The 25,451-nt window shown below is 44.4% G+C and overlaps 1 protein-coding gene across 1 annotated transcript in view; it reads right to left on the reverse strand.

The window, feature by feature from the left end:
• LOC114885260 (putative tetratricopeptide repeat protein 41) overlaps positions 1-25,451 on the reverse strand; it is a 62,815-nt gene that overhangs the window by 34,671 nt on the left and 2,693 nt on the right. The window contains 2 exon segments of the mRNA XM_029204891.1: positions 4,890-5,088; positions 21,586-21,763. Of these exon segments, the coding sequence (XP_029060724.1) occupies positions 4,890-5,088; positions 21,586-21,763 (377 nt within the window).

Genomic DNA, 25,451 nt, shown 5'->3' on the forward strand with positions numbered 1-25,451 from the left:
GACCAGAATGTTTAGAAGAGGAGGGCCAGGTCAAAAAATCCATTGACGGGGCTTCCCTGGTGGCGCAGTGGTTGAGAGTCCGCCTGCCGATGCAGGGGACACGGGTTCGTGCCCCGGTCCGGGGAGATCCCACATGCAGTGGAGCGGCTGGGCCCGTGAGCCGTGGCCGCTGAGCCTGCACGTCCGGAGCCTGTGCTCCGCAACGGGAGAGGCCACAACAGTGAGAGGTACCACAAAAAAAAAAAAAAAAAAAAAAAAAAAATCCATTGACGCTAAGAAGTAAAGTCAGACAAGGACTGAAAATGTTCTTTGGATGACCTGTTCGTGATCTTGCCTATTTTTACTGAAGTGTTCATCATTTTCTTATTGATTTTAAGAGCATTTTTACATATTAGAAATATTGCTATTAATCCTTTGCCCGTTGTGTGTGTTACAAATATTTTTCCCAGTTATCACTTGCCTTGTAGTTGTGTTTCTGACTTTCTCAGAGTTGATTTGTGTTGTTTTGTTTTACATATGGGAACTTCATGTGTTTATTTAGACAGATTTATCAATTATCTTCTCTTTCATGATTTACTCTTTTGTCTTCTTGCTTAGACTCATCCATATTTTCTTATAGTTTTCTTTATATAGAATTTCACTTTCTTATATTTAACTCTAATCCTCCTGGAATTTATTTTGGTGCAATGTTTCAGGTAACTTAACTATATTTACCAAATAGTGTATCATTATCACAGCACTAGTTATTCCATAATCGATCTAATTTGAAAAGCTTCTATCATTTACTAATTGCTTATATCTGCACCTGAGTCTGTCTGAGCATTCTATTTTGTTCAACTGAGCTATTTTTGCTGCCAGTAGCATTTTTTAAATTATTATTATTGCTTCATAATATGTTTAAGTAACTTGAAATTCAAATTGCCCTCATTATTTTAAACTCTTACTCTCGTATATTTTTTCTCCAAGAATTTTGGAATCATTATGAAAATTCAGAAATGTTTTCATCCCATTGGGGTTTCAGTTAGAATTGTCTTATGTCTATAAACCAATTGGGGAAGAACTGACAGCTTTATAACATTGAGTTGCCCCATCCTAGAATATGGTATGTCTCCCTACATACTGAAATCTTATTTTCTGTAATTCTGAAGCTTTTTTATAAGAATAAAGATTGTGCACATTTCTTATTAAATTTATTCTTAGATATTTCATATTTTCTGTGGCCATAGCAAATTGTGCCTTTTATTCTTTTAATTTTTCTGTAGAGCGATTTTGTCCCATTTACCCAAAATATTTAGAGATTCTGGAGGCAGCAAGGGCAAAGATTCATACATTAATCATGAAAAGCTGGTGTTTTCCCATGTACTACAACCTTCTGACAAGATCCTGGAATGTAATGCGTTTATCCTTTGCCCCAATAGGAAAGCCGGCCGCTTAAAAACAAGATGATTCTCCTCGCCCCACCCCATCCGCCACCTGGAGGGCAGCCAGCCAGCCATCTGTCAAGACGGAGCCAGGCTGGGGCTCATCCTTCTGCCACATCTTCTTCTCACCTTTGACATTGTCCAAAAATGCAACTGCAGCCAGAAATGGGTTTTCTTCAGTTTGATGTGACCCAGGGCTCCAGCCAAAATCAAAAGTATCATGTCGAAGAGAACCTATAAAAACTGACCTGACCATTAAAGTTGTCTTCTTGACTCAAAGACCTCTCTACTGGCCTATCAATCAGAGGTGCAGCTTCCCCAGCCAGCGCTGCTGGGTAGGGTAGGGGTGGGTCAGGAAGCATCAAGGGAGAAGCGAGTCCCAAACTCAGAACTGCGCATCGTTCCACGAAGCCAAGGAATTAGGCTTCTTGTTCTTGCTGCAGCCACCAGAGGGAGCCAAACCACACAGTCAGGAGAGAACTGAGAACAGGGCATACAGAGCAACAGCCTGGTGGACCAGGAGAGATGTCAGACTGTCTTCCACCCGCAGTCAAACCAATGCCACTGGGCACTCTTAGAAAACTCTCACTTTTAAAGGAAACTACCAGAAGCAGGTAGGGGTCAAAAGTATAAGTAGCTTATTTACCTTTCAGAACAGAATGCAGATAAGGAAGAAGGAGCCTCAAAAAGAGAATTCTTAATCATCTCCCGCATGGGGAGGGAGGATAGGCACTGTGGTTGCAAGGATGCTCTGAGGTCCCCATGAATCGGAGCTTTCTTGCTACTTGGAAGTGTGCCTACCTGGAAAGCTCCTCTCCACCAGGCAGCAGGATCTGGCCCTTCCTTCCTCAGGTCACTTCTCCCCACTGGTGGATTTGGGGAAAGGAATCTCTGTCCTGCATGCACTCCCCAGCTGGGCCAGTCTTGCTTCGCAGTCATGGCTGGCTCTACCTGTGCTCTTGGCCCTAAACCCCTGCTCCCATCAGGGCGCCTCGTCCCACCTGGGCCTGTGCTTCAGAAGGCAGTGGCTTTCCGAGGCTGCTTGCTGTCCCCTTTCTGACCCACACTGCCCTAAATGTGCAACACGATGGGTTCTCCCTCCTGCCCGCAAATAGTTTGTAACAGACTTGCTAAAAATGTAGGGGCATCAGAGCAGAGTTTCAACATGGCACAGAGAAGAAAACCATTTAAAATGGAATATTAGACGCTCAATTGAATGCATTTAATTGATATCCATCCTCACTTTGGGAATTTCTAACTCCCTAGTCTCCTGGTTTTCCTCCTATCTCTGTAACCCCTCTTTCTCTTCTCCTCGCTGCGTCCTTCTCTGCTCACCCCTCGGAGTTTTGTCCTAGGCCCACCTCCCTTCTTCCTGTCCCTGGATGCCCTCATCCCCTCTCCTGGCTTCAATGCCCACAGTATGCATGTATCCCTGGCCCGGCTGTCTTTCCCTGAGCCCAGAGAATATCTCTTCCCAACATTCTACCATCACTCCAAACTCAGCACAGATTCTGTCCCCTAAAGCTGCTCCTTTGGGAGTGTTTCCTGTTTCGGTTGATGGCCAGTCGTTCAAGTCAGAACCATGGGAGGCACCTCTGACTCCCTCATCTCCTGTACCCACTTCATGATCAAGTCCTGTGGTTCTACCTCCCAACCTTCCCCTGCGTCCCCATTGCCTCCCCCTTGTCAGAGCCAACATCGCCTCTCACCTGGGTCATTACCCCTATCAGATGTCTGGCAAGCCAAGCTTGTCCCTTTTTTTATTTCATTCTTCACACCGCACCCAGAGCGAACTTTCAAAACCAAACCTGGCACCATCTTGCTTAAACCCCCGATGACTTCCCACTGCTCTTCAGATCAGAGCCAGATCCTTAGCTTGACCCTCCATACTTGGGTGCCTGCCTGCCTCTGCAGCCCCGGGACTCCCTTCATGCCCACCTCTCACATGCCCATAATGGACTTATTCAGTCCTTCATGCTCACCACTCTTCCTCCCGCCTCTGGGTGGCTGTTTCCTCTGCCCTTTGTCCAACTAGCTCTCACTCATCCTCCAAGTCTCAGATGAAATGTCACTGCTTCGGGGTGATGTCCACTGTCCCTGAGGCCAGGTCACACCTCCCCGCTCTAGGCTCTGTGCCACCACTGTGTAGCACTCCCCTCAGGCCGAATTGCTCCACAGTGTCTATCTTTTACACGCCAGCAAAAGCTCCATTAAGGCAGGAACCATGTCTATCATGTCCATCGCTGTATCCCTGGCATCTAGCATCATGCCTGGCATAACCTAGGCACTCAGCAAATACGGTTGAATTAAGTTGGAGGAGTGGCAGCATTTGCCCAGACCTTTCAATAAAGAGGGCAGCTCTCCTGAAATCGCAGACTATAACACAGGATTTCTCGAAAACCTCATTGGAAGAATATTCCAGCTGCACCCAAGAGGGCAGATTGACTCCAGGTTGTGTGCAGCTGCGTAACCATGAACGATGGCAGAAAAACAAATGTTTGAGGAGGCCCAGGCAGCCAGCTAGACCTCCTATGGTTATTATATGGGATTCCTGCTATAATTAAACCTTGTTCTGATGAATCTAATGCATCTTCTATTGCTTAGGTGGTGATACTTGGCCTTGTGGTTTGTACTTTTAGCAACCCCAAAAGGAAAAAAAGGAACCTACACAGTCCTGGAGGGACTTCAAGGATCCCCTGCACCCCCAAGCCCCGCACACACACGGCCATGGGCTGACTCTGCCAACCCGGTGGGAGGTAAGACCCAACGGTGGACACAACTACCACACGCAGTGACGTAATGACAGCTTCACTTCACAAAGATTGACCAGAAAGGGGAAATGAGGGCCAGGTAGAGATGACAGAATGGACATGAGAGGCTCTATGGAAGTAAAATCTAAGGACTTGGCCTTGATTGAACATGAAGGGTGAGGAAGACGGAAGGTGTCAAAGGCAGTGATGGAGGCCAGGACTCCCTGCTAAGCAGGCCCTGGGAGCCGGGGTAACACAAGAGACTAACCAGTGGCATCTTAGTTGATTGTACAGACAACAACATGCTTGCAGAATCACCAGAAGGGCCCTGTGGATGGCTCCAGCCTGGTCCAAAGGGACACATTCTGAACTAGGTCCATTTACATCTTGAAAACCCTCACACATTGAAATGTTAGGCAATTCCCTCCCACTTTCAACCCAACCCCTGGCCCCTTCCATCACCATGACACCCATGTGATGACAAGCTACTAATAGTATTATTGCTTGATCAACGTGTAGCATTATCAATTAGAAGCATTATCAGGAAGGACTTCTACCCCACCTTGGAGATCTGATCTTCACCGGATCTGAATGAACCGGTGTCGAATGAATATATGAATGGATGTGTCTTGCTCAAGGGGACCATGGAGACCTCAGTGCAGCGCTTAGCAAAAGGAAAAGCGAAATCTGCCGAACACGATATAAAAACGAGACTTACCTAGGACTTGAGTGAAAGCTGCACAAATCCTCCCAGCAGCCGCACATCTTCATGTGCCAAGGCAGCTCTTGATACACTCTCCAGAAAGCCGTTTGCCTTTGGAAGTATCTGACCAAGATTCGGTGGAAATGTGCTCTCTTGTGATTCGTTGGGTTCTGAAAGGCATATGGACCGCTCTCTCTGGCGGGGGTGATTACACCTATTTAAAAATCAGTTACAGTTACTTTGCTATACAGCAGAAATTAACACAACATTGTAAATCAACTACACGCCAATAAAATACTTTTTAATTTAAAAAATTTTTAATAAAATAAAAATCAGTTACAGTAGAACACATCTGACTTTTTAGCCTATGAAGACACTATAGCAAACAGATAACAGCTCAGTGGCCATAATTAGAGACAACAAAAGTCAAGGTAGCTGGAAAAAACCCTGAAATATTAAAAATGTATCCTCTTAGAAGGCAGTCAGAATTCATCAAAGAATTAGTTACAGCTATGATCACTCCCTAGACTCTGAGAAACTTTGTCAGCATGTTGACGTTTCATGTTGTCTGCCCCCTCCCCCAAGGACATATTTGTAACCTACCTTTCAGTTTTAAATATACACCATGGTTACTGCTTAAATAAGCACTTTGAAATATTTGAGGGCATGCATTTTGGAGAAGTTAATCTGCTGCCTGCATCTCATATACGGCAAGGGGTAGCCGAGCAAACTGAAAGCAAATTGGATTTTGGAGCCACGATTACTGCACTGCGTTTCCAAAGGGAAAAGGTTCCAGTGGATCGTAACACCCAGAAACAACCTTCTCTAAAACAAAAGGGTTTTGCTTAACTTAGTCTTGGCGACATATATTCTTGAAAACTGAAATAGAAGTATTTTTAATTTCCTGCTTGACACTTTTCCTTGCAAGACAAATGGGACGCACAGCTGGATGACAGCTGGATAAGCCCAGCTCTTCAGAAGAAATATAACAAAAAGGAAGCCCATTGTTCAAATTACCATTCTGCATTGCCGCTGAAATGAATTTTAGGTCATCTACCCACTTGGAGAGGCGCCATGCTAGCTTGTCTAAAATGTTCAGATCTGCCCAGATGACATGTGTGGTGCTTAAAAGACAACTCCCCTCCCCCAATGGGTGGGGCAAAGGCATTTTGTGCGTAGTAAATCGGTAAAGTGGGTGGGGAAATGAGAGAAAAAGAGAACTGGGACAAATATTACCCTGACTCCAAGATTTGGAGTGTTAAACACAACGCTTAAAGTATACAAAAACATTTTCGTACCAAACACTGCATTTAATGTTGTCTTTTTACAACATAACCTCTTGAGGAGGATATGGAAACCCCTGTGCTGGTTAATTTTACATGTTCACTGACTGGGCTAAGGGGGGCCCAGATAGCTGGCAAAACTTTACCTCTGGGTGTGTCTGTGACGGTGTTTCTGGAAGAGATAAGCATTTAAATTGGTAGACTGAATAAAAAAGATTGCCAGCCCTCACCAAAGCAAGCGGGATGAGGGCCTGAACAGAATAAAAAAGCAGAGGACAGGCGAATTTGCTCTCTGCTTGAGCTGGAACATTTATCTTCTTCTGCATTCAGATGTCAGCACTCCTGGTTCTCGGACCCTCATTCTCGGACTGGGACTTATACCACTGGCTCCCCTCGTTCTCAGGCCTTTGGACCTGGACTACAGCTGTATACACCGCGGGCTGTCCTGGGCCTCCAGCTTGCGGAAAGCAGATCATAGGACTGTTCGGCCTCCATAACTGCATGAGCCAAACCCTCATAATAAATCTCCTTCTATAAATCTGCGTATCTGTATATTGTCAACAACAAACTGGCACTTGCCATTAGCACTTGCCAACTACCTCTACAAGGATCAAATCGTGAGCCGCTGCAGCTGCTGGCCATCAACACCCCCTGAAAGGAGCTCAGATCAGGAATGAGGCCCTCTGTGCTCTGGGAAAAACTGGCAGAACAGGTCATCAGATAGTCAGCTATTTTCAGGAGAAGATTTTATGAGCCCAATTCTTGCATCTCCTCGTATCTAGAAAAGCACTAAAATCCTTCATGGTGACGTCTGCGCCTCGTGACTAGCAGTAACCTTCATGAGAGTAGCAGAAACCTTCTGCAAAGAATGTGTGCTTGATTGCATGTACTCCTCCTTCACCAAAATCACATATATATTGACCTGACCCCCACCTCTTTGGAGCAGTTTCTCAGAGCTATCTGAAATGCTGTCTCCTGGCCTCCAAAATGAGGCTGTCTCATTTTGCCCCAAATAAAACCTAACTTGCACCTCTCATGTTGTGCAGTTTTTTAAGTCGACAGTTTTATGGCGACCATGAAAGGACCCAGAGTGGATTTCTCTCCTTTGCCTGAACTCTGCAAGGGACCAGAGCCTTGGTACCCGCAGAGTCCCCTTGCACCCATCCGCCGCCTCGGAGAGTCCAGACAAATTTGGGTGAATCTCTCCTGGTTCTCGGATCTCCCATATTGGCTGATGATCCAGAGTTGTAGTTGGCGGTGTAGAGCAGGTACCTGCCTCTCCCAGTTGAAAGATACTGGCGGGGAGGGCAGGGGGCTAGTTGAAAGATTCCGGGCAATACCCACCCAGGTGAAAGATACTGGGGGGGGGGCACTGGTTGAACGATGCCGGGGTTTGCCAGTTGTAGGAGACTGAGTGGTGTGTGCTGAGTGGTGGATCAGCTGAGAGGCTGATCTGATGCTTTTCCTCAAATCTGCTGCCTTAATAGAATTTGTCAGGATAAAAGTGAAGATATTACATGAGAGCTTTGCTCTGAAGAAAAGGGACAAGTTTTCTCCTGGCCAGTTACTGCTTTCTCAGGCAACTGAGAAATTTACGGGAGTGATGGACGCAGAGTCCTCATACCGTGCAGTGGTCCCATAGGGAAGGCCACTCACTAATTAAAACACTTGCTCGTAGGGGGGCTGCAGGATAAGAATTGGCCATTCAGGCCATCATCAAAAAATCTATGAACGATAAATGCTGGAAAGGGTGCGGAGAAAAGGGAACCCTCTTGCACTGTTGGTGGGAATGTAAATTGATACAGCCACTATGGAGAACAGTATGGAGGTTCCTTAAAAAACTAAAAATAGAACTACCATATGACCCAGCAATCCGACTACTGGGCATGTACCCTGAGAAAACCATAATTCAAAAAGTGTCATGTACCACAAGGTTTACTGCAGCACTATTTACAATAGCCAGGACATGGAAGCAACCTAAGTGTCCATCGACACATGAATGGATGAAGAAGATGTGGCACATATATACAATGGAGTGTTACTCAGCCATAAAAAGAAACGAAATTGAGTTATTTGTAGTGAGGTGGATGGACCTAGAGACTGTCATACAGCGTGAAGTAAGTCAGAAAGAGAAAAACAAATACCGTATGCTAACACATATATATGGAATCTAAGAAGAAGAAAAAAAAAGGTCATGAAGAACCTAGGGGCAAGATGGGAATAAAGACACAGACCTACTAGAGAATGGACTTGAGGATATGGGGAGGGGGAAGGGTAAGCTGGGACAAAGTGAGAGAGTGGCATGGACATATATACACTACCAAACGTAAGGTAGATAGCTAGTGGGAAGCAGCCGCATAGCACAGGGAGATCAGCTCGGTGCTTTGTGACCACCTAGAGGGGTGGGATAGGGAGGGTGGGAGGGAGGGAGACCCAAGAGGGAAGAGATATGGGAACATATGTATATGTATAACTGAGTCACTTTGTTATAAAGCAGAAACTAACACACCATTGTAAAGCAGTTATACTCCAATAAAGATGTTAAAAAATATATATACATGTGTGCTTGATTACATGTACTCCCCCTTCACCAAAATCACATATATACTGACCTTCCCCCCACCTCTTCACAGCAGTTTCTCAGAGCTATCTGAAATGCTGTCTCCTGGGCTGTAGTCCTCATTTTGCCCCAAATAAAACTTAACTCGCACCTCTCATATTGTGCAGTTTTTTTAAGTTGACAGTTATCATCTACATTGTCACAACTCCATCTGTGTCAGCTACGGTTACAAACTGGCAAGCCTGCCAGTTATGACACTTAGCATTTCTGCTGAGCAGTCTTTACTAAGATTTCCAACATCAGATTTGCACGTATGGGTGTGAGAGGGTTTTCTGTATGGTTGCTGTCCTGCCACACAGTCACACACACATGAGCCAGCCACTCATTACTCACCTGACTCTCAGATTTTTTCCACTGTAGCTGGATTTCCCACTGGATCAACCAACTCTAAAGAGATCCTTAAGACCACGGAGAGAAATGACAGCAAGGTCTACCATTCAAAATTGATTTCCTATGCTAGGACTGGGGAATGAGCCCCCAATACCTGCGATCTTTCAGCAGAGGCAGCTGTTCAGACCCAACTGCACAAGCGTCCTGCGAGGTTTAGCCCAGTTTAACCAAGCTCTTCCCGTACCTGTGGCTGAGCTCCCTGGGCCTGAGTGGGTGTCAGTGGGCAGCAATGGGAGGAAGAAAGTCACCTGGAAAAGGAGCAGTGCCTGGAGAGGAGGACCGGGCTTTCCTGCACAATCCTGGAGACGTGGGGATAGCCAAGGGCACAGCCGTGGGTGGCTCTACCTGAATGATTCTTCCCTGGGCACAGAGACCTTGTTTCCACCTCCTTGTAGGTGGGGGAGGGCACAGTAAACTTGAAGTTCACTTTCTTTGCAGAAATGCAAACTCTAGAGCAAAACAATGGGACAGGACGATATGCTGCAGCACCAAACCACGGGTGTTTCATTCCCAACATCTCCTGCTTCTCTCTCTGCAGCCCTGCCTCCCCATCACTGCTGCATTCCAATTCACTTAGAAGAAGGTTGTTACAGCAGAAATGAAGAGAGAAAAACTCAGGTTTCAAGAGACTTCTGAAGCTCATGGTAGAGCCAATGGCTCACGAGAACAAGCCTGGGCTCTCGAAAGCCTGATTGTTGAATATCAAAAGACAGATTCCTGGCCAACTCCTGGAATAATTTTTTTTTTTACCACAAAAAATAGACTCAATTACAGGAAGATCTAAAGATTATTTTCCCCACACAGGAAGAAAAGAGATTTTGCTGAACTCAGAAAGGCGTTAAAAAAGAGACACAGAGAGAGAGAGAGAGAGAGAGAAAGCAATCAAGTTGCATAAGTGGGTTTCTGAGAAGGGGCCTGTGCCCTCCCCTGAACCCAAGGTAGCTTGCAGCAGGGAGAGACTGGCCTCTGGATGCTTCTGAGACCCGATAGTAGGGAGGACCTGAGCTCTGCTTCCCATCGGAAGCCTGGAAGGCAGCAGCTTTGCAGATTTCCCAATGCCACCAGGAAGAACCAGAGAGGAGAAATGGCTGTGGGGACAATGGGGGAGACGTATAGGGCCTGGGCCTCCAAGCGGTGCAGTGAGTGGTGACATTCTCTTTTGGGAATGTTGAGTACCTACAAGACTGTAGGCTCAAGAAGAGTGCAGAAGGGAGCTGAGGGGTGCGTGTGAGGATGAGGGAAGGTGGCAGCAGATGGCAGCACAGATGGAACAACCCAAGAACAGACGCGACCACAGGAATCCCCGAGGATGCCAAAAATGGGGGCACGTCGGTGTCTGTGGACCATGTGGAGCCACGACCACCTTGGTGGAAGATGGCAGGAACAGATGACAACCAAGGACACTCAGCACCAAGGCCCTCAGATCTAAGCACAACCCAACAGGGACACAGCAAGGTCACAAAGCCTCACTTGACTGAAAAAAATCCTGAATTGACTGAAAACAAACTAAACTGATGAGATTAACCTGAATTAACCTAGTTTCTGCCATCAGTGGGACTGTAGGCTCAAGAGAGATAAAATTGAAGTACAGAAATAATAAAGGCTCATTCCTTAGACCCCTGAGAAATGTGACTGAAATTTGTACTTAATACATCTCTCCTTACAATCAATACACACACCTCCCTAGATAGGGCTGCCAGGTTTAGCAAATAAAAATATAGAGCCTCCAGCTAAATCCAAATTTCAGGTAAACAATAAATCAATTTTTGGCATAAGTATATCCCATGGAATATTGGGCCATATACTTATACTCAAGATTATTTGTTACTTATCTGTAATTCAAACAATTTTTAGTATAAGTATTTCCCATGCAATATCTGGGATTCACTTATACTAAAACGTTATTGGGGGCTTCCCTGGTGACTCAGTGGTTGAGAGTCCGCCTGCCGATGCAGGAGACACAGGTTCGTGTGCCCCAGTCCGGGAAGATCCCACATGCCACGGAGCGGCTGGGCCCGTGAGCCATGGCCGCTGAGCCTGCGTGTCCGGAGCCTGTGCTCCACAACGGGAGAGGCCACAACAGTGAGAGGCCCGCATACCGCAAAAAATAAAATAAAATAAAAGGTTATTGGCTGTCTGAAATTCAAATTTAACTGGGCATCTTGTACTTTCTCTGACAATCCTCTCCCTAGACCCTCCTCCCTGGGTGGAATCTTTCTACCCGTGGAATCATACCAGGTTGTTAATATTGGCTAACGCCTACCTTCTCCTGAAGCCACAGTATCTGAATTTGCCTTTTTTTTGTTTCAAAGTCCAACTATAGTCTTCAGTCCAGCATTTCAGAATCAATTCCCAGAGCTCCTGAATGGGGACCACCCCCAAGTACTCCTTCAGACACTGAAACTCATTTCAGTAGATTCTGCATTCTTTCAGTTCATTTGCCAGGACTGTGAGTTTTAAAGGACTCAGGTTTGGTTTTTTCCTCAAGCTGTGTCTGTTCTGTCAGAAGGGGTCTTTGCTGGGAAGGGGGAGATACTGTCTAAAGATGTGTAGTTTCGCTTCTTCATCTTCTGTGCTGATGCGCTCCACCGTCCTCACGTCTGGGCGGGCACACAGCGACTTGTAGGACAGGCTGGAGGAGACAGTGCTCATGATAAACTTGCAATGAGGAGACAGCAAGCCTGGCAGCCAGGAAAGGTCTTTTGCCCGACAGAAAGAGTCAAAGGCAGTTGAAAATGTCACGACTTTAAAACTACTTTTCTGATGGTTTTTAAACTTAAGAGTAGGTGGTGGAGAAAAAGGAACCCTCCTACGCTGTTAGTGGGAACGTAAATTAGTTCAGCCACTATGGAGAACAGTATGGAGGTTCCTGAAAAACTAAAAATAGGGCTTCCCTGGTGGCGCAGTGGTTGAGAGTCCGCCTGCCGATGCAGGCGACACGGGTTCGTGCCCCGGTGCGGGAAGATCCCACATGCCCCGGAGGGCGGAGCGTCCGGGCCCGTGAGCCATGGCTGCTGGGCCTGAGCGTCTGGAGCCTGTGCTCCGCAAAGGGAGAGGCCACAACAGTGAGAGGCCCGCGTATGGCAAAAAAAAAAAAAATAGATTACAACATAATAGTGTGTGTAATTTCATTTACATGAAGATATCCACAGGAAAAAGAAGGCTTAACAGTGGTGAGGCTGTGAGTATATTTAATTTTCTATTTTCTTCTTCTTTATCATATTTCCTATGAGAAACATACATGCTTACATAATTCATAATTATGCATGTAGAAGTTTTAGAGAAAATGCTTCACAAAGTAATGACTGATACTAAGAAGCATTAGAGGTTCCATTGATCCAATATCACTTCAAACAGAAGAAAAACTAAAGATAGCAACCAATCAATGGGATTTGGTGCAAAATCAGTATAGACAAGGCAGATCAAAATATACAACCTAAAGACCATAGTAGGGGCCCAATAAATGTCTGATCAAAGTATAAAACAGAGGGGCAGAACCGTGCAGGAGTAAAGGCCAGTTTCTAGAACAAGGCTGCCCACGCCTGAATTCCAAGTCCACCATCATCTTAGGACCTTCAACAAGTCATCTAATATCTCCCAAGTCCAGTCCCCTCTGTGCAAACAGGGATGATGGTCACAATCTCTCTATCACAGGGTTGTTGTGAGAATTAAATGTTAATATCTCTAAAGTTCCTAGAATGGTACCTGGCCCACTGTAAGTGTTATATAAGTATTTGTTCCATAAAATATTCAGCAGTAGCTAGCAGCAGTGCTGGCTATAACTATAGATAGGCAATGCAATGGAATGGTGCTGTGCACATTCTAAATTAAGGGGTTTTCTTTTTATTAAATAGTAATAAAATAGGTATTATTTTAAAAAGAGATTACCTTCTCTCCTGAAATCCCATAAATGCCAACCAATTCTTCGATTCCATCTAGTACAAGTATACATGGCTTTACACTGATGGAAGCAATGCACACTTCTACAAGAAGTGAAAAGACCAAGATATTTGCATCTTCATTGAGAATATCAGTCTCAAGCTGGGTACCTACAGCACAGAAATGTGCTCAAATCAGCTGAAAATGTTTCCATCATTGCTAAAACATGTTAATGGGATGAAGAGGCAGAAGGGGTTGGGAACAATGAGTGCTACTCACAGCTGTACAGCTGACACATATACTGATATGTGTGATTAGCAGCCTCAAAATATTCAGCCCAAAACAGGTAATGATATTTACCACCAGATGTCTCCTATGTATTTTCAGGGTTTTATATAAAAAAACATTCTGTATGATCCAAAGCACTACTATCACTTTCCAAAATGCAAATGTTGATCATCACAAAGAGTTGGATGGGAAGAAAGAGAAGTCAGGCTATGTGACCTGCAAAGCTTCAAAAGATCCTTAACATCAGGTGCCTGCTCAGGGGGTCACGGCCACCACCCTGGGCGGTCCAGCAGTGCACACACACAACACCTCCCACCCACCACCTAGCTTCTTGGGTCCTGGCCCTTTTTTTTTTTTTTTTTTTTACTGGCCCATTTTTAAACCTAACACAACCAGTCCTAAATTTCTCAGCCCATAGTAATGGACTCCAGAGCTTGGATTCTGGAAATTCCCAGGGAGAATTAAGTTATGAAGCAGCAAAGAATAAAGGAAGTAATTTGAGAGGACCAACTTGCAGACTGTGATTAAGTGACATAGTAGCAGCAATCCCAAATTATAATCAACTACCTAATATTCTAAGAGTACTTTATTACATACAACTTCCGCCTTGCTTTTAATTTTCAAAAGCAATATTTTTCGAAGAAATTTAGGCATGTTAGGATCTAGAAAATCAAGTTATGCAAAGAAGCTGGAATGAATTAAATTTCTCAGATGTATGAAGATGCTGTTAGAGTCATTGAGAGTAATTAGGTTTAACAAATATTTATTGGTTGCCTATTATGTACAAGGTTCTGTGCTAGACGCCTAGGAGATAGACGAGATAAAATGATCTATAATATAAAGTCAAAAGCTAAAGGAAGTGGAAATGGGGTCTGTAGACACAGTTTAAGGCAGAATATAAGTCTAAAGGCTACTGGAGTTTGATGCAGACCCATCACAATAAAGAAAATCTTCATGCAGAAGACATTGGGAATGAGCCTCAGAGAATACACAGGTAGAGTTGAGGGCAAGGGTATCTCAAGCAAGACAAGGCAGAGATGAAGGCCTGGAGGTAGGAAATCCCATGAACATTCAGAAACCAGGAAGTCACTTAGAGCAGTGGTACTCACCAGCGGCGTTCAGGGATTCTAGACATCCCACAACACAGCCAGTCACACACAATGAAGCTCTGTCCCGGGGTCTGACTTTCAAACGTTCTGTCAGACAGTCACATGGTGTGTGTGTGGGGAGGGACTTTATAATCACTAACCTAGAAACAGCTCTATTTTACACATAAATGCAAAGTGCTTTTCGCATGGGTTTAAAACACGCTGAATTTTCTAAGAACGTAACTACCATGTGAGACTGATAGAAGCTTATATGTTGTTTTGTCTGAAATGATACCAACATTTGTTCACCATTTCAGAAAATCACACCCTGAGAGAATACTGCCATGATGTTTGTGCCTTGAATACAGCACACCCACGTCAGTCTAGACCATAGCTATTGCTTTCAGGGTCGTTTACCACACAGAGGCAGGCACCAGCCTACTCCACTGTGTCTTCTGTTGGAATCATGTCTGCGCGTTTACATGTTGAAATACATATTATTTTATAATAAATTACTTTCTCTGTCTTTGTCCATTATATTACAGTAGAGAGTTGCACTGATACTTTTTTTTTTTTTTTAGCGGTACGCGGGCCTCTCACTGTTGTGGCCTCTCCCGTTGCGGAGCACAGGCTCCGGACGCGCAGGCTCAGTGGCCATGGCTCACGGGCCCAGCCGCTCCGCGGCATGTGGGATCTTCCCGGACCGGGGCACGAACCCGTGTCCCCTGCATCGGCAGGCAGACTCTCAACCACTGCGCCACCAGGGAAGCCCTGCACTGATACCTTAATTGAGGTATCATTATGCACAACATAATGATTCAATATTTGTATTCATTGGGAAAAGATCACCACAGTAAGTCTAGCTACCATCCGTCACCATACAGAGTTATAAACGTTTTTTCTGGTGATGAGAACTTTCAAGATTTACTCTTTAGCAACTTTCAAAAATGCAATACAGTATTGTTAATGAAACTATAGTCACCATGCTGTACATGACATCCCCATGACTTATTTTATAAGTGGATTATTGATTTTTAAAGATATTTTTATATCAGAAAATGACCACAAAATCAATGACTTGAAAGTCATATACGAATGTGAGATATAAAGGAGAAGGCATCAAAAAAGGCAGAGTTTCAGCTTGTGTCACACAATTAAAAATATTTTTCAAGAATGGGAAGAGAAAAATTAATCTTGATGCTTCATCCTTTGAGTTTAAAAAAACATTTAAAATATGGGCAATGTTGAGATGTCAGGCCTTCGATGACAGAATTTTAGAACAAAAGGGGTTATGCAGATCCTCTAGTCTCATCTAAACCCCTCATGTCACAGATGAGGACACCTTGGCCTAGAGGTGAAGGGACTTGGACACACAGATGATCAGGAGCCTTTAAAACACTTATTCTTCTAATAGCTTTTCTTCAAACAACAAGGAATTATGTAAAGACTACTCCATTTGAGTTTGCAAGCTGTGTGGGTCAACATTTCTTGCGCAGTCACAGGTGGGAGGTGTGGATTGTCTGTCTCACAAAACTGGTGTAGAGGTTAAATAACAAAACGGAGGTGAACGAACCTCAAAAGACTTACACAGCCTGACAATCATAAAATGTAATATCACTAATAATAATCAGAAAAAAAAAATTCTAAGAAAAACGTATTCAAGGATGATTCTTGTGGATTTCTATCCTTGTATACGAAGGAAAACATATGTTCGGTGTTTTTAAAATCACATTTTGGGTGGTTAGAATGATTTCTCCTCAAAATGATGTTGAAGACAAAGTAAGTCAGCATCACTAGTATTAGAAAATGATCCTCAACATTTCTCTTTATTCTGGCAGAACCAAACTGTCTCTACTAAATGACAACAGCCTGTTGCCTAATTTAAATGGTAACAGCTTAACTGTTTACACACCCAGTTGGGATAGCTAAATTAATGGGGAAAGAAAAAAAGTTAATTGATGCAATTCCATGATACTTAGTAACAAAGTGGCTTAGTGATTGACTTTTTCTCTTTTTTGGGCACTGTTGTCCTATTGCCTCTCATTATTCAATATGGATTTATTGAGAACCTTCTATGCGTCAGGCTCTGTCTGTGCCAGGCACTGAGTATGACAATGGCCAATAAAATAGACATGGTTCCTGAACGCACAGGACTATAGAGGGAGACAATAAAACGTAGAATGACAGGACCAGGTGTGAGTCACCCGAGGGCCCAGAAAGGCAAGCTGACAGTATTTGCAGGGAGACATCCACGTAAACTAGAATACACTGGGACTGGGGCTATCCTTGCCACCTGATCAAAGTTAGGGGTGAGGGAGAGAGGCACCCATCAGCCCCCCTTCTAGAGAGGGTGACCTTTAAATAGGGCTGTAAGAGATGAGAAGGATTTCTCTGACCTGAGGAAAGTGGAGGGCATTCCAGGAGAAGGGAACTGAGTGGGCAGACTCAGAGGGATGGACATGACTGGCTGCTCCAAAGAAACCATCCCCTTGGAGCAAAAGGCTGGAGAAGTCAGCCGAGCCCAGTGCACAAGGGTCTGGCAAGGGCTGCCAAGGATTCCTGCTAGTATTTCCACCCGTTCCACATCAATGACCTCTCTGCAGACTCTCCTGATAATCGATGCTGGCAGAGGACCCCGATGGAAATCATCCAAAAGAGAGAAATGTCCCTCTGTTGGCTCAAAGGGGCAAGACAGTTCAGTAATGAGGAGTCAGGGCTTTGAACACAACAAAGACCGGAGTTTGAACTCCCTGCTCTGCCCACGTGTAGCTGTGTGACCCAGCCATCCGTCCCATCGCTTTATCTGGGACGATAATGCTGTCAAGGGCTTACTGAGAGCATTAAATGAGATGTCAATATTTTATGGTATGTGACACTTAATCATACAGTAAAATTTACTGACTAGCATTTTTTCCTCTTAAAAATTAAGAACCTGGCTATAGACTATAACATGGTTTGAAATGCTATGTCTGCATGATAAGTTAAAATGGAAAATTTATAATTTGTGCTCCAAAAGCTTATTTAGAATTTGTCTTGCACTGTTTTGTATAATGCAGAATAATGATTTTATTTTTACAGGCTTGTAGATCCTAACATTTACATATCTTTATTTTCATATGTATAGTTGTTTTACTTTAAATGACTAAATAAGCTATTTTATTTCAAACACAGTTGAGTTGGTTCTAATTATTGAACTGTCTATGCACTGTATGTAGCAAGCATCTTTAATCTATTGTGTACAAGTGGAGAGGGTAACTATTTCACAGAAGCATAACTGTACTATTATATCAAGAAAGACCTCTTGGGGGCTTCCCTGGTGGCGCAGTGGTTAAGAATCTGCCTGCCAATGCAGGGGACATGGGTTCGAGCCCTGGTCCAGGAAGATCCTACATGCCATGGAGTAGCTAAGCCCATGTGCCACAACTACTGAGCCTACGCTCTAGAGCCGGTGAGCCACAACTACTGAGCCCACGTGCTACAACTACTGAAGCCCGTGTGCCTAGAGCCTGCGCTCCGCAAAAAGAGAAGCCACCACAACGAGAAGCCCGCGCACCGCAAGGAAGAGTAGTCCCCACTCAACACAACTAGAGAAAGCCCGCGTGCAGCAACGGAAGACCCAATGCAGCCAAAAATAAAAAATAAAAAAAACGAGAGAGAGATGCTGATGAAGCCCTTAGCCACAGCACCTGGCACTTGAAAAGCCTTTAATAAATGGAACTCCGGTACTTCCCTCGTGGCACAGTGGTTAAGAATCCGTCTCCTAATGCAGGGGACATGGGTTCGAGCCCTGGTCCGGGAGGATCCCACATGCCGCGGAGCAACTAAGTCCGTGTGCCACAGCTACTGAGCCCGCACTCTAGAGCCCACACGCTACAACTACTGAAGCCCACGTGCCTAGAGCCTGTGCTCCACAACGAGAGAAGCCACCGCAATGAGAAGCCCGCGCACCGCAACGAAGAGTAGCCCCCGCTCGATGCAACCAGAAGAAGCCCGTGCACGGCAACAAAGACCCAACACAGCCAAAGATAAATAAATAAATTTATTAAAATAAATAAATAAATGGAACTCCTTGTTAGTCAGGGCTGCCACCAGGGTCCGGAGTAACAGGGCAAGGAAACATGTAAGTAGGAAAAGCGGTGGCTCTACTTTGACCTTCTGTGAAGCCTGTCACAGAGGGGATGTCAGCTGCAGGGCAGGCAAGGGCACTTGGGTTGGGAGAGCTGGATACGGGTGGGCGGGCAGTTCTCCTCTTGCTAGGTCCCTTTATCCTGGCCAGCGAGGGTGTGGGTGGGGAGCAGAAATGTCAGCTTCACCCAGGGGCGTTTCAGCATCCCCGCTAGGGAGGCGCCCAGGCTCAGAGCCCACGCAGGAGCTGCAGCTGTGGACAGCTGAGGCGGGCACGGGAAAATGCTCTCTGCAAAGAAGCTGAATCTGCTCGTGACCTCCCAGGCCCAGCTGTGCTCTCAGGAGCCGCTCCTACTCCCCTGCCCACGTCTACCTCCCCGGGGGAAAAGCCAGCTTCGTAGCTGAGGCAGTGATGCTAAATGATGCTGGAGCCAGCCGGCCCTGCTTGTCCTGTTGCTTAGATTTTTTCAGTGAAAAGCTTCTGGAAATGCAGAGGAGTCCCAGGTCCATGAGTATCACTGCATAAAGACTCCAGCCCTGTTCCTCACGTAATTTAATAAATATGTGTCTAGTGATTTTTCATTGATGTAAGTTCCACGTGGGCACTTACCAGGCTTACCTAACTCACTACTGGATAGTTAGTGACTGGCACAGTACCTGATCATAAATAGTTGATTGAGTGAATGAAATAAAATAAACAAACCTGACACTCAGGTTCAGCAAAGCAAGAGGATCAGTCTGAAAACCTATTGAAATAGAAAACCTATAGCAGGCTCATTACATAGTAGTTACTCCATAAGAATTCCATCTCCATGACTATGAGTTAGGAATCAATGCCTTATTGCTTTAGTCATCTCACCATCAAATTTGAATGGCAGGATTGGATTGGATTTGATGCCCCACTTTCACCTTTGCCCTCTTTCAGTCTCTCGTCAGCCAAGCCACCAGAGTGAACTTATCAAATGTCATATAGGTCATTGCCCTGCTCAAAAGAAGTAAAAGTCTAAGTCCTTACAATGATGCATGAGAACAGACAAGACCCTCCTCTCATCCCTTACATCTCCAACCTCACCCCATCACCCTCCCTACAGCTCTGACTTCCTTCCAGCTGTCTGGCCTCCCTGCCGTTCCTCCAGCCTCAGGACCTCTGTGTTTGCTGTTCCCTCTGTCTGGAATACTCTTCCAACTCACATTGGCAAAGCCTGTTCCCTCACCTGCTTCTAGCAGTTACCCAAATGCCACCTTCTCTCCTACCAGATGGCCTATTCCCTTTCAGGGTTTCATCTTGCTCCATAGCACTTACAGGCATCTAGCCTACTACATATTTTCCATATGTATCATGTCTGTTGCGTGTCTCCATAATACAAGCTCCATGGAGGCAAGGATGTTTGTCTTTTGTTCATTGCTGTATCCCCTGTGTCTAAAACATGTTTGGGCACTTAGCAGGTAAAAACCAATGAAGGAAAAATACAAATATAATATACCCCCATAAATAAGCTAGGGTCTTAATGATTTCTTCTCAAGAACAAATAGAAAATGAAAACATTGCAAAGCAAACTGTGGCTCCCTTCAAAAGAAAAAAAAGAGCACGCTATTGCTCTAGATGGTTGGTTATTAAGAAAATGCTTTGAAACTCCAAAAGAACACCCTTTCCCGTTAGCTGCACACACTATTCAGGAACTTACAATACAATTCCAAATGGCAAAGCCCTGCTTCCACACAGCTAATCTCAAAGAACTTATTTAATTGCTGTGTTTTGATTGGGCACAACTGGAGTTGTGTAATTGCAATAAAATTTATTAAATGTCTCATCCACTCTGAAATACTTAAAATTATAACCTAAGTGAGATATAATTCACATACCAAAAAAATCCACCATTTTAAAGTATACAGTTGGTTTTAGTATACTTAGTATATAGTAAATATCATCACTATCTAATTCCAGACCACTTTCAGGACCCCAGAAAGAAACTCCAGACCCATTAGGGGTCATGTCCCGGTTCCCCTCTACTCTCATCCCCTGACAGCCACTAACCTACTTTCTGTCTCTATGGACTTGCCTATTCAAACCTAAGATTTTTAACAGATGACATATATTTCATACTCTTGTAGTTTCAAAAACCTTGACTGAGCGCCATGTTGTTTTAACCAATTGTCTTCCTCTTGGCATGGGTTCCCAGAACCACAAGAATGTTCGTAGCTCTGCACATCATAGTGGGTGCTGAGACCGTGACAGACATGGTGGAGCAAACCTTGAGCCACCCTAGCCACTGCGAGTTTATTTCAAATCCCCAAACTCTCACAGAATAAATGAGATCTGTAATAAGAACTGGAGGATGAGGATGGAAGAAAATAAAATGATCCCAAGAACCTCCCTATTTCTAGGGTTGAGACTGGAAAGGACACCACAGACAAACCCAATTCTTTCCTCATGCCCCAGTCTCTTCATGCCTGTGGGTGGCGAACAGAGCATGTCAGCACCCGGAGTGGGAAAAGATATGGGGGTTTTAATGCAGACGACGCTGGATAAAACAGTGAAAGAGTGCAAACTTTGGGTAAGATAACTCGATTCTCACAAACGCAAATAATGCTATGGCCCATAGTCGGCAATTAACAAGTATTGGCCAAATATCTTAATGTAATTAATAATGAGCTGATGATGTATGTGGAAGCTCTTTGTAAATTATACAATACTGTACAGATGCATTATTCATATTTCCTAATCCAGTTTCTTCTCCTTAAAATCATTCCATCACTGACAGGAATGATTTAGACCAACTTTGATCTATGGGATTAAAAAAGAAGGCAAGCTCTCTGCCCTCCAGCATTTATAATCTTCTTGAGGAGACTGAAGGGAAGTAACTTGGCAGTTGCAGAGTGATAACTGATAAGGAGATTCTAACCTGGGGGTGACTTTTAGGGAGCCTCTCTTGCAGGCAAGGATGGACATAGAAAGGGGTGAGGGAGGAAATTCCAAATTTGGGGGATCATATTCACTAAAGTCAGGCTGCTTTGCTTGGGATTTCTTGACATCTTACCTGAGAATAGATAGGCTGGGGCCTGCTGCGGCATTATTAAAATCAAATTCCACATCCTTTAAGGCAAATCTTTCCAAGATTTCAAAGGTTCTGTTTGACTCCTTGGAAATAACAAACACTTCCTTGCACTTCTCAGTGAACTCTTCGTGATAGAAACGTTCAAAGTTGTGCTTGAAGTCTTTAGACACAAAAAGATATGTTTTAATACCTTAGACTTATAGTTTTGCATTTTCCATTACACATGGTTATTATGAATACCAAGGAAAGTATCTCCCCTTCTGTGTCTATACCACCTTCTTTCTATGTTAGCACCAAATTTCATAGCCCATTCTACATTCTAATGGAAGGAAGCTATAGGCAAGCAATTTAATCTTAATGCTATTTGTACATGAAATCCTATGTAGGATTCCAAGTTATTTCATGACCTCAGAGTGACCAAGGCAAAAAAAAAAAATTGGATTTGCTACATATATCATCTTGTATTTTTAGACTGTTAGCTAAATATGAAGTTACCTAATTCAATCTCGTGGCATATGTGTATGTTTCTATCCATGGCAATGGTTGGGGGAGTGGAGTGTATTTTTAAGATAAGATGCCCAATGACAACCATGGGTACAGCTGCAACTCTGCCACTGGGCAAGTCCCTTAAATTCCCAGGTAAAATAAGTGGCAGGGCCAGACAACTGGATCTCTGAGACTCCTTCTAGTTTCAAGGCACTGTGTTTCTAAACTCATTGCCTAATTAAAGTCAAGGTGTTCTGGACTGCCAAAATGTCCTCCTGTCTCTGGAGACACCTACATCTCCCAGAGTTTGGGTGGGTTTTTTTTTTTTTTTTACATGCAGTGAGGCAGGAAAATGAACATCAGGTAGTTTAACCTGGTAAGGTCTCAAGCTATCTTATACCCCCTTAGTTAACTGGGCTGCCTTGTGGCTCAGGTTAGGGCCAGAATAACCTAGAGGACCAACAGTTTGGCCAAGGTTAGCTTCAAATTTCAAGATCTTAGATAGAATTGGAAATGATCCCACAGTCTAATGGATCTCTTTAGCTCACCCTGAACCTCACCCACTAGTCTCAGGCATCTCCAAGGACCTCAGAGTGCTTCTGAAGGTCAAGAGTATGAACTGAGGGCTTCCCTGGTGGTGCAGTGGTTGAGAGTCCGCCTGCCGATGCAGGTGACACGGGTTTGTGTCCCGGTCCAGGAGGATCCTACATGCCGCGGAGCGACTGGGCCCGTGAGCCACGGCCGCTGAGCCTGCGCATCCAGAGCCTGTGCTCCGCAAGCTGTGAGATTCTGGAACTATCTGGGTGATTAAAGGGTATCGAAGATCCAAAAGAAAAGTAATTTAGCCTTTTTTCTGAAGATTCTGTAATAATCCATCCATTCTGTACCTTCTACTGCAGACATGCAGTCCATATATTACATATTCAAAACTGAAGTCTAAAACAAGCTAATATTTCAATAATAACCAAAATCAAAGACTAAGGAGAATACTATGGAGAAATAATCTGTCTCTAACCCAAATATACAGAAAGGCTTGATTCTTGAACATGTTAGTAAATATTAATGAATGCAGTTCAGATTGAGACTAGTCAAAGAATATCACTATTAACCATACTTCAGGCCTTAGCCAAATATATACTATATTCTTCCAGGACTTTTTTTTTTTTTTTTTGCGATACGCGGGCCTCTCACTGCCGTGGCCTCTCCCGCTGCGGAGCACAGGCTCCGCACGCGCAGGCTCAGCGGCCATGGCTCACGGGCCCAGCTGCTCTGCGGCACGTGGGATCCTCCCGGACCGGGGCACGAACCCGTGCCCCCCGCATCGGCAGGTGGACTCCCAACCACTGCGCCACCAGGGAAGCCCAGGACTCATTTTTTATGATTCATTCTCATTAGCCTAATATGTGTCAGGCACTGTTTTTAGGTATTTTACACACATTATTATACACATTACCTTGAGTTCAAGGTCGTTAATGCTAACTCAGTAAATAGAAGAAACCAAGGCTTAACCAATATTACATCATTTTCTCAAAGTCACAGAACTAGGAACTAAAAAATCTTGGATCTGAGAGCATTTCTGTTGTTGGACATTCTAAAACTCCAAGCTCGTAGTAAATATTCAGGATATTGTGGGGCTGCCCAACTTCTATTCACCCTACCGTAATTCCAGTAACAGCCCCAGATTATCATTTGGGGTCCCACCTTGTCCCAACTCTCACTTCATGTTATTGTAGTGGGTCTGACTCCCTCCAGCTCCAGACGTGGCATATGACCCAAGTTTAGCCAATCAGTGCATCACATTCTCCTGGCACCAGTGACTGAGTCAGATACAAACATATAGTCCAAGTCTGGCTAATCAGAGACAGAAAGACTTAATCCTAGGACTTTGAGCCATTCCTGCTGGACCTGAACCTGGAGCTGCTACAGCCACCTTCCCTCCATTATGGAGGCGCCAAGGAGTTGAGGCAACATCAGGACAACAGAGCCATGCAGAGACATAGTGAGAAACCAGGGCCTGGTAACCTCATTTGAGCCAGTGGATGAAGGCTGAGCTGAACACAGACCCAATCCTGGGCTTTAAAGTTATATAAACTAAAATTCCCTGTCTGTTGGAGCCAGTCCGAGTCACTTTCAACCCAAAGAGTAACGACTGTTACAATATTCTTTTCTAGGACTCCAAAATAATTTGGCTTGTAGGCAGAGTTTTGTTTGACCAGCACAGGTGGGATTTCATGTCCCACCCCCAACAATGGATGTGAATGACTTTAGGTGGGTCAACGCCCTTCCATTCAGTTGACTACAGATCCATCTGCCCCCCTATCATATTAGAAGGACTATGCCTGCCTGGTCCCTGAAAGCATTTGAGAATGCACCACCTGCATTTTGCACTCCCACATTAATTGGGCCCTTACAACAGTAACTCACAATCTTTTTTGGGTCATTAAACCTTTTGAGAATCTGATCAAAGACACAGGCCAACTTCCTACCACCCAAAACACACATCTGCATATAAACATTCTCTTTTTCATAAAAATTTAGGGCATCACAGATCCCTCCCAAAGTCTGTCTAGGTGAAGAATCTCTGCCCTGCTCTGATGTTGTTCCTCCCTTTTCAATCTGTACATGTCCATGACACAGTATTTTCAGAATAAATGTAACCATTTCATTCAGAGGCAACAGGATGCCAGGCAGTGCTTCTCAAACTTTAATGTGCCTGCAACTCACCTGGTCATCTTTATTAAAATGCAAATTCTAATTCAATAGACCCAGAATGCATTTCTAGCAAGTTCCTAGGTGATGCCAAGGCTACTGGTGCACGGATCACTTACTCTCTGAGTAGTAAGTGTGAAGGCAAACGAGCATGGATTTTGGAGTCAAAAGGACTTGGGTTCAAATCCTAGAATGATCCCTCACTGGTGAAATGACATTAGGTAAGTCACTTAACTGCTACACAGCAGCTTTCATTTGTTCATCTGTAAAACAGGAATTAGAGCACCTAGCTTGCAGGGCTAAACCTTGAAGATTAAATGCGATAACGTGCAAAAAGCACATGACAATTAATAAAAGTTCTCTCCTCTTTAGATCAGGATTTCTCAACCTTGGCACTGTTGACATTTTGGGTTGGAAAATTCTTTATTATGAGGGGCAGTCCTGTGCACTGTAGGATGTTTAGCAGTGACCCTGACCTCCACCTGTTAGATGCCAGTAGTACACCCCCAACTGTGACACCAAAAATGTGACACCAAAGACGTAGCCAAAAGTCCCTTGGGGGCAAAATCAGCCCTGGTTGAGAACCTCTGCTCTATATCTACATGTTAACTGCCAGATATTTTAGGTCTTCTCTGAGCTCCTTGACTTCCTAA

This window comes from Monodon monoceros, unplaced genomic scaffold, assembly GCF_005190385.1.
Source record: "Monodon monoceros isolate NGI ecotype Baffin Bay Population unplaced genomic scaffold, NGI_Narwhal_1 Super_Scaffold_6, whole genome shotgun sequence".
In the NCBI taxonomy this organism is placed as follows: domain Eukaryota; kingdom Metazoa; phylum Chordata; class Mammalia; order Artiodactyla; family Monodontidae; genus Monodon; species Monodon monoceros.